The following is a 14708-nucleotide window of genomic DNA, read 5'->3' on the forward strand; positions in this document are numbered from 1 at the left end:
ATTGATGATCAGTTTCTGCTATTTGCACATTTTCTATAAATATTTCCATGGGAAATTATTCAGAATTGGCATCTACAATTTTCTCACTCTCTCTTCTCTGTCTATTAATACATTTGCAGCAACTATTCAACACCTTTGCACAGTTCAATTCCAAACTCAGAGCAGAGCAGAGAACAATTTTTTTCTTCTTTTGATTCATTCATTCATTCCTTCTATCGTTTTGTTTTGGGCAACGATCTTTGATCTTATGTAATTTCTAAAGAGTGCAATCTACCCGTTTTCAATTTAATGTCAACAAGTTTCTTCTTCTCCTCACTTTTCTGCTCACTGAGGTGCTCTGAAGTACAAATACCATAAAAAAGATTTTATTTCTGTTTCGATTAAAAGAAATATGAAGAGTCTCTCTCTCTGGTTGTGTAGATTATTACAAACATTCCTTATTCATATTCGCATTCTCAGAAGGATAGAATTCCTTCCGTGCCGAGGTAACTAATAAAAGTTGTGTATGTTCTCTTCTTACTCCTTCTTCTTCTCGAACTATTTCATTGCCAGATAAAATAGGTGAACAGGGAAATTGTTATCATGATGAGAGTTTCGACTTGATAAAAATATGCTGTAACGTTCGACAGATCTGATTGTCCAGAAGAGAAATAATCATACGATATTTTCATAACATCAGAAGAATATCATGAAAGGAAGATAAAAACATGGTATGTCATCCAAACTATTCTCCAAAATGCATTTAGGATATTTCGACCCTTAAAAAAGAAATACGAAACTTCAGTCATACAGAATATCTATAGCAATACCAAGGATAGGAGGACAAATTGTAATACGACGTGAACGAACTAGCCGGTGCTTTAGAAGATGTATTACACAAGATTCCTATGTTAACGTCATACAAAAATCCTTTTGAAAAGGAACTGCACAGGTCACTTAAATAAGTTGTTATGGTCATTCAGTTTTTGCCGATCGCGCATTTGTTAGACCATATTAGGTTTTTGTGTATCTTGGTTGTACATATAGCAGTTTTGCATATCTTATGTGATTGACAGTTGGCCATTTAATATCACATTTCAAAATTTTATAACATTTTTATATGTTATTTCTAAAGGCCATTTTAATGAATATTATCTTTTTCTTCTTCTTCTTCTTCTTCTTCTTCTTCTTCTCTTAACTTTTTATAGTCACTTCTGGCTATAGGTTTCTCCCAATCCTCTCCATCTGTTTCTATCCTGAGCTTTTTGGTGCCAAAGAGTTCCAATTATTTTTCTTATATCGTCTGACCATCTTCTTTCAAGTATTCCAGCTGATCTTTTACCTTCATATGGCTGCCACTCCAGTATAACTTTTGTCTATCTATTATCCTTGAGTCTTGTCCCACCCATTTCCATTTCTTTCGAAGTATGTTTTTTCCAATATCTAAAAATATGATTTTAACTCTTAGTTATTCATTTTTGATTTTATCTCTGAGTCCTATGTTGAGCAGACATCTTTCCATTCTTCTTTCTGTTTTTTTTATCTATTATTTCCTTTTTGACCGGCCAGGTTTCTGCTCCGTATGTCATAACATCATGATATTATTATTTTTTTTAATCTGAGTTAAATTATAAGTTAAATCATACTCTTATGGAACCGGGGAAAAAACAATGCACAAATATTTCTAGATGAAATCTTCAGAATGTGGTAGAAAACAACAAAAAAGCTGAGGGAACGATATTTATTTATATTCAATAAAAAAAGAAAACAAACACCTGTTTTATTTTCGGCGACAAAAAATTCCTCATTATTTCAAAATGTGCACCCTTCGTCGTTGTTCCTGGTGCAAATTGTGTATATCGTTCCATTATAGTAGTGTTCTTAATTTAACATCAAAAACAGTAAATAAAGAAATAATGGACGGAACAGGGGCAAGGCAAGAACAAGATTTGTATCTAAGAGCACGGGAAGTAAGATATGTCAACCTGCTGTCATATAAGTGTAGACACAAACCCTGTTGCGCTTTCCGCTGCGGATGACGTGATTGCCGTAAAGTACCTAAGAAATGGATCAATTTTTACCTTCACAGAAACGTCGCCACAAGTGCTGTGCGAACTAGAAGAGCAGGAGTTGGAAATGTCGAGAATTTCTGGCATCACTTTTGAAACAGCTGGCTGACAGCTTTCATGCTCTCTAATCCATAACTGAGGATTCATTCTTGTCGAAATGGGTTTATAGACAGATTTCCTTCGTCGTGCTATTTAGTTTGTTTGTCTTTCGTGTAGGTAGTTGTTTTAGTTCATCGCAGCACATTTCAGAACCGATGAACGCCAATACAATTTCTGCAGTATATCAGTTTGTTACTAAACGAAAAGCTAACAATAAACAGAATCAGCAGTTTACTGACATCACGGAAGAGATACTTCTGATAATCTGCCATAAATCACAAGAAATTAGTTACATTAAACATAAATATTGATTTGAAGCACTAGTGTCGCTCACTGTGTACGTTTGCTTTCTTTATTTAAAACTGAACAAAGGAAGTTATTTTTCTCAATGTATTAGAAATTTCTATTTAGGAAACTACATTTTCCGAAATGCATATTGCGTAATTTTAACTTATTGTATTATTTTTAACTCTTTTATTTTTTTATAAACTTTCTTTATGAAGTCAAAACCCACTGCTAACAAAAAACGTATTAGTAAATTGTTTTCATCTATGTAAGAAAAAGCTGAGCTGTGTATATTTATATTTTGCAACTTCAAATAATTTTTCCTTATATTTTATTTAATCATTAGTAAATTTGTATACATTAGTATTAACACTTCTAAATTTAATTACGTTATTGCATGAGGAACATTGGAAGAGATAGAATAAAATACTGTCCGGTTGGTAGAATAAATAACATCCGCGCTATGATACCAAGAGGATGTTGATTGGAATCCCACTGTGATTTGGATATCCGTAAATATCTGTAGGTGATGTATGATTTTCCTCACTCAGTTGGAGACCAGGATGCTAGCTATTGGTGGCCTGAAGATCACATTTGGCTGAAGATTGGTTGAAGATATCTTATTGAAGATTAGATCTAAAATAATATCTACCACAAGATTATTCTTAGTTCATCTATATATTAAATTATTATGATTCCATGTAAGAAATTTGAAAATTTAAACGATCCTGTATGCAGCATCAGCATAAAAATTATATTCGTTATCTTTATTAGAAATATTATTGATATGATATTACATCAGAAAGAGCTTTCAAACTTTTAGCCTAATGACTATGCGCTTCGTAACCATATGTCTGGGAAAAGATTGTTCTGGGTTCGTTTCCCGTCGTTGATTTGAGGAGCTTACGGATCTTTTTCAGAAATAGCCGACTTAGCCGGGCGTGAGTAGCAACATTTTATCAGTTTTTGTTTTTTTTTCCTTCCTGCAAGCAGGCAAACCGGCCCTGTGAACACACGCAGCTCTAGCCATAGAATATACCGGGAGGCATAGGGCTAGTCACCTTATCCTGAAAGGGCCTAAGATAGCGCTGTAACAGACCAGTAGGCCTAATAGAGAGAAGAAGAAGAATCTTTCAAAAATGTTGGTTTATATCAAACTATAAAAATATCGGAGAGTCTATTTTTCCAATAAAAAAACGAAATGTTATTCCTGTTACTTCATAAATTTACCTCTGACAGAAGAAAGCATTTCTAAATTAAAAAATGCTTTCTTCTGTCAGAGGTGAATTCTTTCTCCACTCTTGCAACGGATAATAATTTTGAGATATTCATATATTTCGATTACTTTTTAGCCCTTCTTTAAAAGATTATGATTATCAAGTTTAGTAAAGTGAATAATAAATTTAATTCTAAAAGGTTTTGGTCTGCGATGAAAGTTCGTCTGCGTAACTTACGAGTACATAATCTGAGATGAGGAATCACACTTTCCTAAAGGTAATAAAAATAAAAGAAAAGTTCAAAAAATGAATGTAAAAAGCATAACACTTTTACACATTTGTGGATATTCGCTTGCATATTTCATGAGCATCAAAAAGTACAATCATGAGGCTGCCAAAATTACAAACTTTCAGTTTTAATTTGAAAATTCTGTGCAAGGGAAATCTAACGTTGAATAAAACATTATCCTAAAATGATGTGCACTCGATGTGGGAGATAGAGAAGGAGTTTGAGATTTTGTGCAAATTATTAAAGCATTAACGGAAAGTGTATCTAGAAAGGCGTCGACTTATTTTGCAAGCATATAAAAATAAATCTTTTAATATTATTTTTATTTATTCCTTTTATTGAGTTTATTTGGTTCTTTCATCATAAAGTGAGAGGGGGTCCTTCTAATCCTAGGTTTTAGGAATTGGTTAGCAGCTGGTAGGAACACTCACCGCGTTAGGAACACTCATCGCCAAAGATGAATGTTTTCTTGGCCACAGAACATAGACAAAGGAGGGTAATAATAACTATCATTCCGTGATTCTAATGATTTAATTAGTAGTTATTGTATGAAATAATATGAGTTATAAGCTCGGTTTTGCTGAATTAGATAAAAATTCAACTAGTATTTCTGAAAAACAGGAAAAAAAAAAGGAAGAAAGCTACTGAAAAATGCCAAAATCGAGTACTATGGAATAGCTGCTGAAAATATTTAATGCATAAATAAACAAAACTTAATTTTCAAACAACTTTAAATTGTTTTTTAAATTCTGAATTTCATAAACGATAAAAAAATGTAAAATATTAAAAATATCTATTAACACCTTAAAATCAAATATTAAATGCTTCTAATCACAAACAGAATTCAGTGAATTTTTCACACGACTTCGAATATTGTTGTGTGGGTATCATAACTCATTTCGCAAGATGAATAGCACCTATAAGATTAAATAAGCCCATCCAACTCCATCTGTCCATTCGAATGAATTCAGCAGAGTTCATCCTCGATTTTGAGGAACACAATGGATTTGAAATTCTAAAAAATATCTGTTATTTCTTTTCATTCTGACCGTTTTGTGAGTCGCAAAGAGAAAAAAGGTGTCGAATTGTATACTGAGAAAACTCTATTCAAATTGAAAGGAAATTACAGTAGGGATTTAAGATGCACACTAAAAATGTTCATCTGGATTTGGGTTTTAATCAGTGAATTCTTATTGATAAAGGTCGGATAAAATGTTTCCAACTAATGTTAAGAATTGTACACATTAGCTGGACAAAGTTTTATGAAACTTCATATTTACGAAGTCTGTTATGATTTATTGAACTGCGAGAGATAATGAAAATTATTGGTTTTCCTCAACACAGTGTCAGGGCGAAAATTACCTTGTACAGTGAGCAAGACGCTACGTAAGAACTGATACTTGATTAACTGATTGCTTCAGTTTGGAAAGGGAGTTAGGCAAGGATTTCTCCTCACCTGTGTAGTATCTACGCTAGGATATGATGCGTGTAGCATTGGATGAGCTTACGACAGGTATTAGGTAGGATAGGTAGTATGTTGATCACTAATCTGAGCTACGCTAATGATACGGTTACCCTTTGTAATGACAAGGAAAATCTAGGGTAAATCCTTGGCAAAGAGAATAAGATCAGCAAGAAAAGAGGACTTCAGCTCAATCCTACCAAGACAAAAAAAAAGTATAGTTCTCAAAGTAAATACAGACAGACAAGCTTCTGAGTAACGAGTGTGCCTTAATGGAGAAAGAATTAATGAAGTTAGCAAGTTCGAGTACCTGGGATCCATTATTAGTGTGAAGAATTGCTTTTCAGAAGACGTCAGAAGAAGATTAGGGATGGCTAAAACAACAGTCAGAGACTTGTCTAAAATCTGGAAGGATGGATCTATCTCCAAAGGAATAAAATTTGAGGAGTTTGGATGCAGTTCTGTTTCCAACAGCTACTTTACAACAGCTGTGAGACTTGGAACCTAAAAAGTCTGATAGGAAGAGGATAGCTGCTTTTGAGATGTGGTGTTACGGAAGGCTGTTGAGAATATCAAGGAAATCATATATTGAAAGGCGAATAAAATTGGTCAGTAGAAGTTTAAGGCTCCATAAGTATACTGACAGGAGAAAGTTGAATACTTTGAACACACTGAAAAAATGGAAGGAGGACTTCTCAGAACAGTAATAGAAGGTGAAGTTCCTGGAAAAAGAGGAAGGGGTAGACCGTCAGTGAGATGATGGATGGTGTGTCTGGTGTGGCTGATCTTCAGAGAGTTGAAGCCTTCAAAAAAGCATACAACAAGACCATCTGGCGAGGACTGGTGTTTGCATAACCTCGAGCATCTTACTGAATATAAGGAATCTGATGATGTTCAATGAATAGGTTGATAGATAGGATCATTTCGTAGACATAATTAGGCTAAACAAAATTATCTCTCCATCACACTGTGTGATAATGAATAGCTCATTATATAAGAATGTAATTGTGAAACGTATCATTTTTATGATTGTCTCTGATTGTGCTTCCTTCACTATTTGTCTTGATTTCTATTTCTCTGTCTTGATATGGAAAAGAATGATTCTCCATACAACAAGAGAAGAATGGATGTTCTAAAAGATTTTCATTGATTTAAGAAGCAAAAACTTGGCTGTCTAATTTCATCTCCTCAATAATAAATGATGAACGACTCCCAGAACTTTGGCATGAATCAAAGATAGCAGTCTTTGCTAAACCCAACAAATCAGAAGACGTTCCTAATAACTATTACCTTACAGTATTGCCCTACATGTTTACAAACTTCTTGAAAGGATTATCCTCCCTAGGATTTCTCCAAAAATAGAAGCCATCTTATCAAATGAACAGGCAAGATTAATAGATTTGACAGAAACTGCTGTGATCAGGTCCTGGCCATCACAACCCACATAGAAGAATACTGAAAGACATTTAAAAACAGGTACTGCCGTTATAGATCTAACATCACCCTATGACACTGTATGGAAGAACGTTTTACTGTATAAATCCGCCAAAATAATGAACTGCCAAAAAAAAAAAAACCTGCTATAAAAAATGCTCTCCAATAGGAAAATAAAGATTTTTCTGAGTTCACAAAAAAAGCAAAATATTTATTTTACAGGATGGACTACCACAAGGATCTGTCTTCACTCCAGCTCTATTCAACTTGTATACAAATGGCAGCACTCCAACAGTCAATCGAAAGCTTTTCTAAGGTGACGACAGAGCAATTTCCACCCACAATAATACTTTCCAAAGCCTCGAGGAAACACCAAGCAAAGATCTGAGCTTACTACAAAATTATTCTGAAACTTAGGACTATCCTCAACTTCTAGCACAACGGTTACTTCAGCTTTTCACCTAATTAATCACAAGGCCAACAGAAAACTAAACGCAACAGTAGTACTCTAAGCCATGAATATAACCCTTGCTGCTTTGTTCTCATACACAATTGCAGCTTCATATACCTCCACCATTTGGAAAATACTAGGTTAATGTTATCTGCCAGTAACAATATCGTAAACAAGCTCACATGTGCAACTTAGAGCCGACCCTTAGAACAGCAGTGAGTTGCAAAATATTGCTCTCCAGTTTGAATCCGAAGTAACCACAGAACTCTCGTGGATACATAGCTCACCATAACAATCACAATTATCTCTTTAAGCTCTTACCTTTATGGTCTACCCCTCTCCCGTGCTTACATGTCTTATCCCACATCATTTCTTCAATTCTTCAGTAGAGAAGCTACCATCAAAGAAATAAATAAAATCCGAAATAATATTAACCTTCCCATACATTAAGATATCTTCACACCTACAGTTCGCCGTCTTATTTCCAGAACTTCTATCTGGCTTGTCGAAATACTAGATCACTGTCCCCGGGACTGGTGGATAAGACTCCAGAATAAATAAACAACAAACAAGTATCTGATCACAAATCCAACTGTCAAATATCCAGAATTTAATCTACCTCATCATCTCTTCAACCAGCTAAAGAGATTTAGGACGGGACAAAACTGTTGTGCTCACTTATTACATTTGTCGTGAAATTTGCAGTCACCCTTTTGGCATGTGTAGCTGTGAAGACCATGCATCACATCACTGATGAATGCTCTACGCACTTTGTCCCTGCAGGCAACAGGAATTTGCATTCACTCTCAAATAGTGCTACTGACGCTATTGACTGCTTAACTGAATTGCCAAGAGGTATATAGTTTTGCTCATAATTTTTATATTTTTATCCATAAGATACATAAATAAACCTCTTCTAATTTCAAAGATATTTTGTAATTTATGGATGAAATGTTATTTGTAAATTATGCATTCAATATAGTTATTTTCAAATGATTTTTAATTTAATATTTAATACTACGATAGCAAATATAGTTAACAGTTCCATGGATCTTAGATTGGCATCCATGCATTAATATGATACAGAAATTATTTTCCGAAACTAGTGGGTAAATTTGATAATATCATTCAAGAAATAATGTAATTAAATATAAGAAGAGATAGAATATTTGAGCCATTATATTTACATCCATATCAAATTAATAAAAATGAATAAGATAATTTCTTCTGTTTTATCTGAAAATCCTGAAATATTTTATTATATTGATTGAAATTAATTATCTATCAGTAAGCTTCAGTATGCGATTTTCCGAAATTAAAGGTCAACTTATAACCATGTTGACTAATAACTTATGAAAGGTAAAAATAAATTTTAGGAAGGTAAAATATACGCCTATACCATATATGTTGATTTGAGTTGATGTATTGTGGCACTTTATGTGAGTACGAGTTTTACTGAAATTCAGTAGAGTTCAATTTTTAAAGAAATATATGTGTCACGTACCTATCTCGACATCTGTAAATATGTGTTAGATTCACTTTGTCATCCATCCCTCCACTCGCACGCGATTAATGAAATTTATCATATCTTTGGATCTCTGGTTTAAGTAATTTTTTTATTAAAATTATGCAAAAAAAAGTTAGGTCCTGCGATGTTTTCTGCGATGATTTCCATATTAAAAATATAATTAGAACTAATATTCCTTTAAAGTATGGAAAATGTTAAAACAAATATCATACATCGAAAACTCGGTGTCAAAATTTGAAGAAAACGGGGATTGATTAATTGATTCAGTCAGGGTGACATGTCGTAAAGTTCTCTGCATTGATAAACATCAGAAGTTGCAGAGGCATTCCAAGGCATAAAAAAAGAAATATATCAAAAGTTCTTATCAAGTAAGTTAATAAGTAAAACATGTAAGAATTCTGAATTAAGTGTAAAAGTAATCTGGATGGCTAGACAAATTTCTTCGGACGATTTTAAACGAAACAATCAGGGAAAGTGGTGGGAAGTAGTCAAGAGGAATACAATCAGGACCACAATATCCGTTCTTGAGCCATGAAATTACACCATAAATCTTAAATGTTGAAATGGAGTTAGATTAAATGATATTCTACCTGAGTTGTTCAAACAAGGAGGTATATAACTCTTGAAATGATTCGAAAGGCCTAAATTCGAAAGGCTTAAATAAATTACCTAAATGAAAATAATGTCAAGTAGGATTTATGCGTTCAAACTTAAAACAAAGGAATAAAAATAGCGGGAAAAAATTTGGAGAAGAACAAGCTGGGTTTATTTTAAGATAAATTTTCGAGAAATTATGGGAATATAACAAGGATTTTTACTTGTTTTCGAGTCTTGAAAAGGCATACAAGTTCCAATAGAAAAGCAGTTCAAACTGCTATATTTATATGAGATTAGGAACACTAGAAATACTTTTAGCATAACAGGGTTTCGATGTTTGGATAGTGAATAGAAATAATACCCAGAGGATGACAGAGATCCAGGAGAATGCAGTTAGTTGTGCATAGAAGACCAAGAGGTTAGGAAAATGCAGATAGTAGTGCATAGAAGACCACGAGATGATAAAGTGATTGCAAGCAACAGATTAATTAAAACAAAACTGTTGAATGGAACTTGGAAATAATGGAAACTAATTAATGCACAAATACCCCTAGATAGGTACACATCAATTATGATGATGAAGTAAATAAGAAAATAAGAAAAGATGGTTTAACAGCAAACATTACATAAAGTAGAGAAGTGTACACAACACATACGGAACCTGTATCTATATAGACAATGTTACCGAAAGAATTACTTCTAAGCGAATTCTTCACTAACAGGGAAATTTAAAGATTAAAAAAATAAATAATAAAACATTCACTGTGATCACAGGGAACAGAAGGAGAAGAAACATTCCATCAGAATTTAGATAATGTGGCAGTTATATATATATTTTTTTAAATAACAACTTATTACTATCATTTATTGTAAACATAATCTTCTTTTTAGCAGAAATCTTGTGCAACTAATCTCGTATCTTGTCTATATAATACATCTTGTCAAATAATTTTGAATAATATTGTCTAAAAATAATTCTGCCATAATGTAGCAAATTTCCGAAGGACGGATTAATGCTTTGAGTTTTACTGCTGTCGCAGCAAAACCTTTTGCTTATTCTTCTTGCAAAAAGATGTTAGTTGCGCTGGAACACAAAATAAAACTTTTTTTTATTCCTTATCGAAATTCCGTATTGATTTTTGGCACGGTAATTACGAAAGAAGTCTATATATTTTTTTTATCTCACGCAACAGTTTTCTAAAAAAAAGATTTATGTATAATACTTCAAACGATAAAGCAATTAGTAACGCTAAACAGAAGCTTTGCTGTGTTTTTTGTACGGAGATGACGCCGTGCCATAATGTTATAGGAATTATAGGATTATAGAATGATGTAGAATGTAGTACTGATATGTAACTTAATGTAATCGATAATCTTATTTTTTATACTTCGCTGTGATTTGGAGCTTATGATTAACCCTCTTAATGCAATTATTTTTATCTTTCAAATTTCTGCATTAACTATATGACCTGTCTAAATCAAGAAAGTTTCTTCAGTTATACCAAATGCTGAGCTCGTTTGCAGAGCGAATGATGTCTCCGATCACCAGTTAAGAGGCTGTGGTTTCGAATTGCTCTTCGTTATGCATGTAGAACTTCCTTTATCTTACTTTAAACACACAAAACTATTAGTGTTCTGATTCATTTCTAGTAAACCTTGCACTAGTATTTTTCCTTATTAGATGAATTATTAGCTGTTAAATTACAAATCAAGTGTTATAAATGAAAATGTTACAGAAAAATGTAATGTCAGTCCTGCAGGATTGTGTCTTAAGTTGTTTTCTAGTTAGTTTCAGGACAGTCAGAAAACATTAAAGATATTATCGGTATGACAATGATAATATAGTTATTTATGAGGTCTGACAGTAAAAACGAGACTGTGTCTGTATCTCTTTTTATTTAACAAATTGAGAATACGACCTTCAAAACAGTTCCCTTCTGAGTTGACACACAGTTGCATACAATGCTGCCAACGTTCAAAGCAATTCTGCAGATCATTTTCTGGAGGGCTGTTAAGGATCGCCTTCGTTTTTCCTTTCACATCACAAACCTTTTTCATGTTCAATTCTTCGGTTGAAATGCGTCGAACACTTTCCCTGTCCAAATGAACTTTCTCAGCTACAGCTCGAACACTCAACCTTGTGTCTTTTCGAATCACATATCGCACTTCTTTAATGTTGTCACCGGTAACTGCTGTGCGTGGGAGGTCTGGGCGATCATCATCTTTCATGCTTTCTCTGCCTTCCGAAAATCGTTTGTACCATTCAAAAATGCGTGAACTAGACATGCACTCTTCACCGTAAGCCTCAGTCAATAATTGAAAAGTTTCCGTCGCGGATTTCTTCAGTTTCACAAGAAACTTGATGTTAACTCGCTTTTCACTCTTTCACTCCAACATTTTCCGACCGAGGGTAAGAAAACGTCTATATTTGAACACGCGTCCACTCGTACTGAATAAAGCGATGGAGTTGAGCCCTGTCTAACGGTTACAGGTTAGCACATGCTCTATAACCATCTCTTTGTCTCTCTGTTCCCAAGCTATAGGGTTTGCCTCTTCTTTTTTTTTTTTTTTCGTGTAGGAACTCGTATTTATTTATTTATTTATTTATTTATTTGTTACTTCATTAGCATTTTCATTCACTAGCAGTTCCTACAAGAAAGGATTATGGATGCTAGACGAAATGGTACACGTAAGAAAATTAATGGAACAGACTAGCACCTAGGGCATTTGGCAATCGGCTGATTAGCAAATCGCTACTTGGGCATGTTGTAACATAGCCAAACAACAATATTTCACGCTGGCATGAAATATTGTTGTTTTTCATCAATGGTTAAAATCAAGACGAATGTGACGAGTGCTGTTTGACAGGTTATAAAATCACTCGGTGCGCAGGTTAAAATTTTTTAAAAAAAAAAAGAATAATAAGTGTGCCAAAGGGTAACATTAAAGGTTAATATTTCACAGTGGACAGGAAGTAATTTCCGTCGTCAAAAGAAATAATCAGCCATCTAACTCTTTGCTAAATATGTTATGTATGCACATTTTAATCTCATATTATTTCTTTAATCAGAATATTATATCATTAATTAATACAGTATATAAATTTTGCGATCAGAATAAAAGAAATAGATTGAATCTCGACATTAAAAAATAGTAATTTCTTTTTTTTTTATAATTTAACCGATCTCTGAATAGAAAAAATGAACAAATAAGACTGCTTTTGTTTCTCTTCTTAGATCAAAAATATTCATTATCCAAATCCATATCTGTTATTAAGATCTAACTGTCACTTTGATGTAGCTGTCATTACAAAATCTGCATTTTTTTAATATTTCGTTAAGATATCAAACAGTATTGATTCTTAAGCATAAATACTGCGAGTACTGATTACGATTATTGCAAGAATTATTGTGGTCAAAATTCTACCTTCGGTAACTCCGGCTTTTAATTGAATATCATCGATCGATCACATTTATTCAAGAAACAAAATTATTCACCAGGATATAAGCTAAAATTTGAAGACTCTTATTCTTTTCTTCATCCTCCCCAGACATCTCCACAGATAGAATTTCAACAACTAGTTTTGCATAATTTGGAATATTGTTATTTCTTATATTACTTAATCCCCTTTAGACTTTCAGTCTAATCTGAATAAAATGAGGTGGTGTAAAGAGCGCTTCCTTCCGAAACACTTCAGCAAGTCGCATCCTTCAACCGATTTCAACTGCGATTCTTAAGGTGAGTTATCCAGTCTCATACGGAAGTGATACGGTTTCTTCCTGAAATTGGGATTTCCTTTCACAAAACAAACAATTCAGCCAGAAAAATACAAGCAGCTGAACCGACGTAATAGGCCCATCATCGCTATAATTGGTTGCCTCGGCCATAAATCTAAATAATAGCAACAACTGAACACACAAAATACATCTGATTAATGATTCAATGACTTGGAATTATCGTAAACAACAATTCAACACTTTTCGTCGTTACCTGTTTATAAAATATTTGTCTCAAATATTTAACAAAAAAGCAAATAAGAAAAAAAGGATTACGAAAGAACATTGGCCATGCAAGCTAAACAGAATCCTAAACTTTTTCGATATGTTGCAAGTAAAAGGAAAAATGTATATGGCAGAATGATTTTAAAGACTGCCGATGGCGGGGAGGTAACCGAATCAGTTGATATAGTTGAATTACAGAGCGAGCACTTTGCAAGAATATATCTTCCAGGTGGTGACATTGCATAAATGAATGAACCAATAGATTATACGGGAATTGTGGTGAATGAAGTGGAGGTGAGTAGTCTATTGCAAAACCTCAATGTCAATACATCTGTGGGATTGGATGGCATACCACTTCATGTCGTACGTGACACGGCTAAAGAATTGTCAGTACCCTTGACCATTTTGTTTAATTTGAGTCTCGGGTCTGGGTTAGTCCCAAGGGGTGGAAAGAGGGGAAAATAGTTCCACTGCATAAAGGAGGTTCCAAGACTGCTGTTGTAAATTACCGACCGATTAGCATATCAGGAATCGTTGTCAAGGTCTTGGAGAAATTAGTCAAGAAAAGAATACAGGAATGGATAGATGAAAATGGAATACTGTATGGGGGACAACATGGTTTTGTGAAGGGTAGATCATTCCTCAGTAACTTGCTCACGTTTTATAACACAGTGACGGCTGAACTGCATAATGGTAATGGATTTACAATGATTCTACTGGACCTTGCAAAGGCCTTTGACAGGATACCACATGGCACTCTAATCAGTAAACTGGAGCAGATGGGGATGGATATAGGGTTGGTAGGATGGATAGGAGGGTGGTTGATGGAGAGATACCAGAGAGTAGTTTATTCAGGAGTGGAGTCCAAAAGACAGCTTGTGACTAGTGGTGTGCCACAGGGTTCTGTTCTTGGACCACTACTTTTCAATTTGTTCATTAAAGATATAGGAAAGGATCTGAGAGGAAGTGTTCACTTGTCTGCTGATGATGCAAAGTTAGTAGAGCAATTGTGAGTGCACAGGATGTCAAAATTTTGCAGGATGATTTGGATAGTTTGGAGGACTGGGCTAGGGAAAACGGGTGTCAATTTAATGTGGCAAAGTGTAAGGTTATGCATTTTGGAGTGAAAAGATTAGCAGCAGTATATCACATTGGTGGAACCGTACTTCAGGTGATTGATGTGGCCAGGGATTTGGGATTGTTGGTGGATAGGGAGTTGAAGTTAAGGGGCACATTGCAAAAGTGGCTAAATCAGCTCATCAAATCACTTGTTTGCTGAAAAATACTTTAACAATCA

The 14708-nt window shown here is 34.1% G+C and overlaps 1 protein-coding gene across 1 annotated transcript in view; it reads right to left on the reverse strand.

The window, feature by feature from the left end:
* The window catches only part of LOC150110581 (uncharacterized), an 851360-nt gene that overhangs the window by 662896 nt on the left and 173756 nt on the right, over window positions 1–14708 (reverse strand). Inside the window, 1 exon segment of the mRNA XM_090402114.1 lies at window positions 11460–11750. Coding sequence (XP_090258240.1) covers window positions 11460–11750 — 291 coding nt within the window.

Source organism: Typopeltis vanoorti, chromosome 1 (assembly GCF_054136105.1).
Source record: "Typopeltis vanoorti isolate ZY-2024b chromosome 1, IOZ_Tvanoo_1.0, whole genome shotgun sequence".
Lineage (NCBI taxonomy): Eukaryota > Metazoa > Arthropoda > Arachnida > Uropygi > Thelyphonidae > Typopeltis > Typopeltis vanoorti.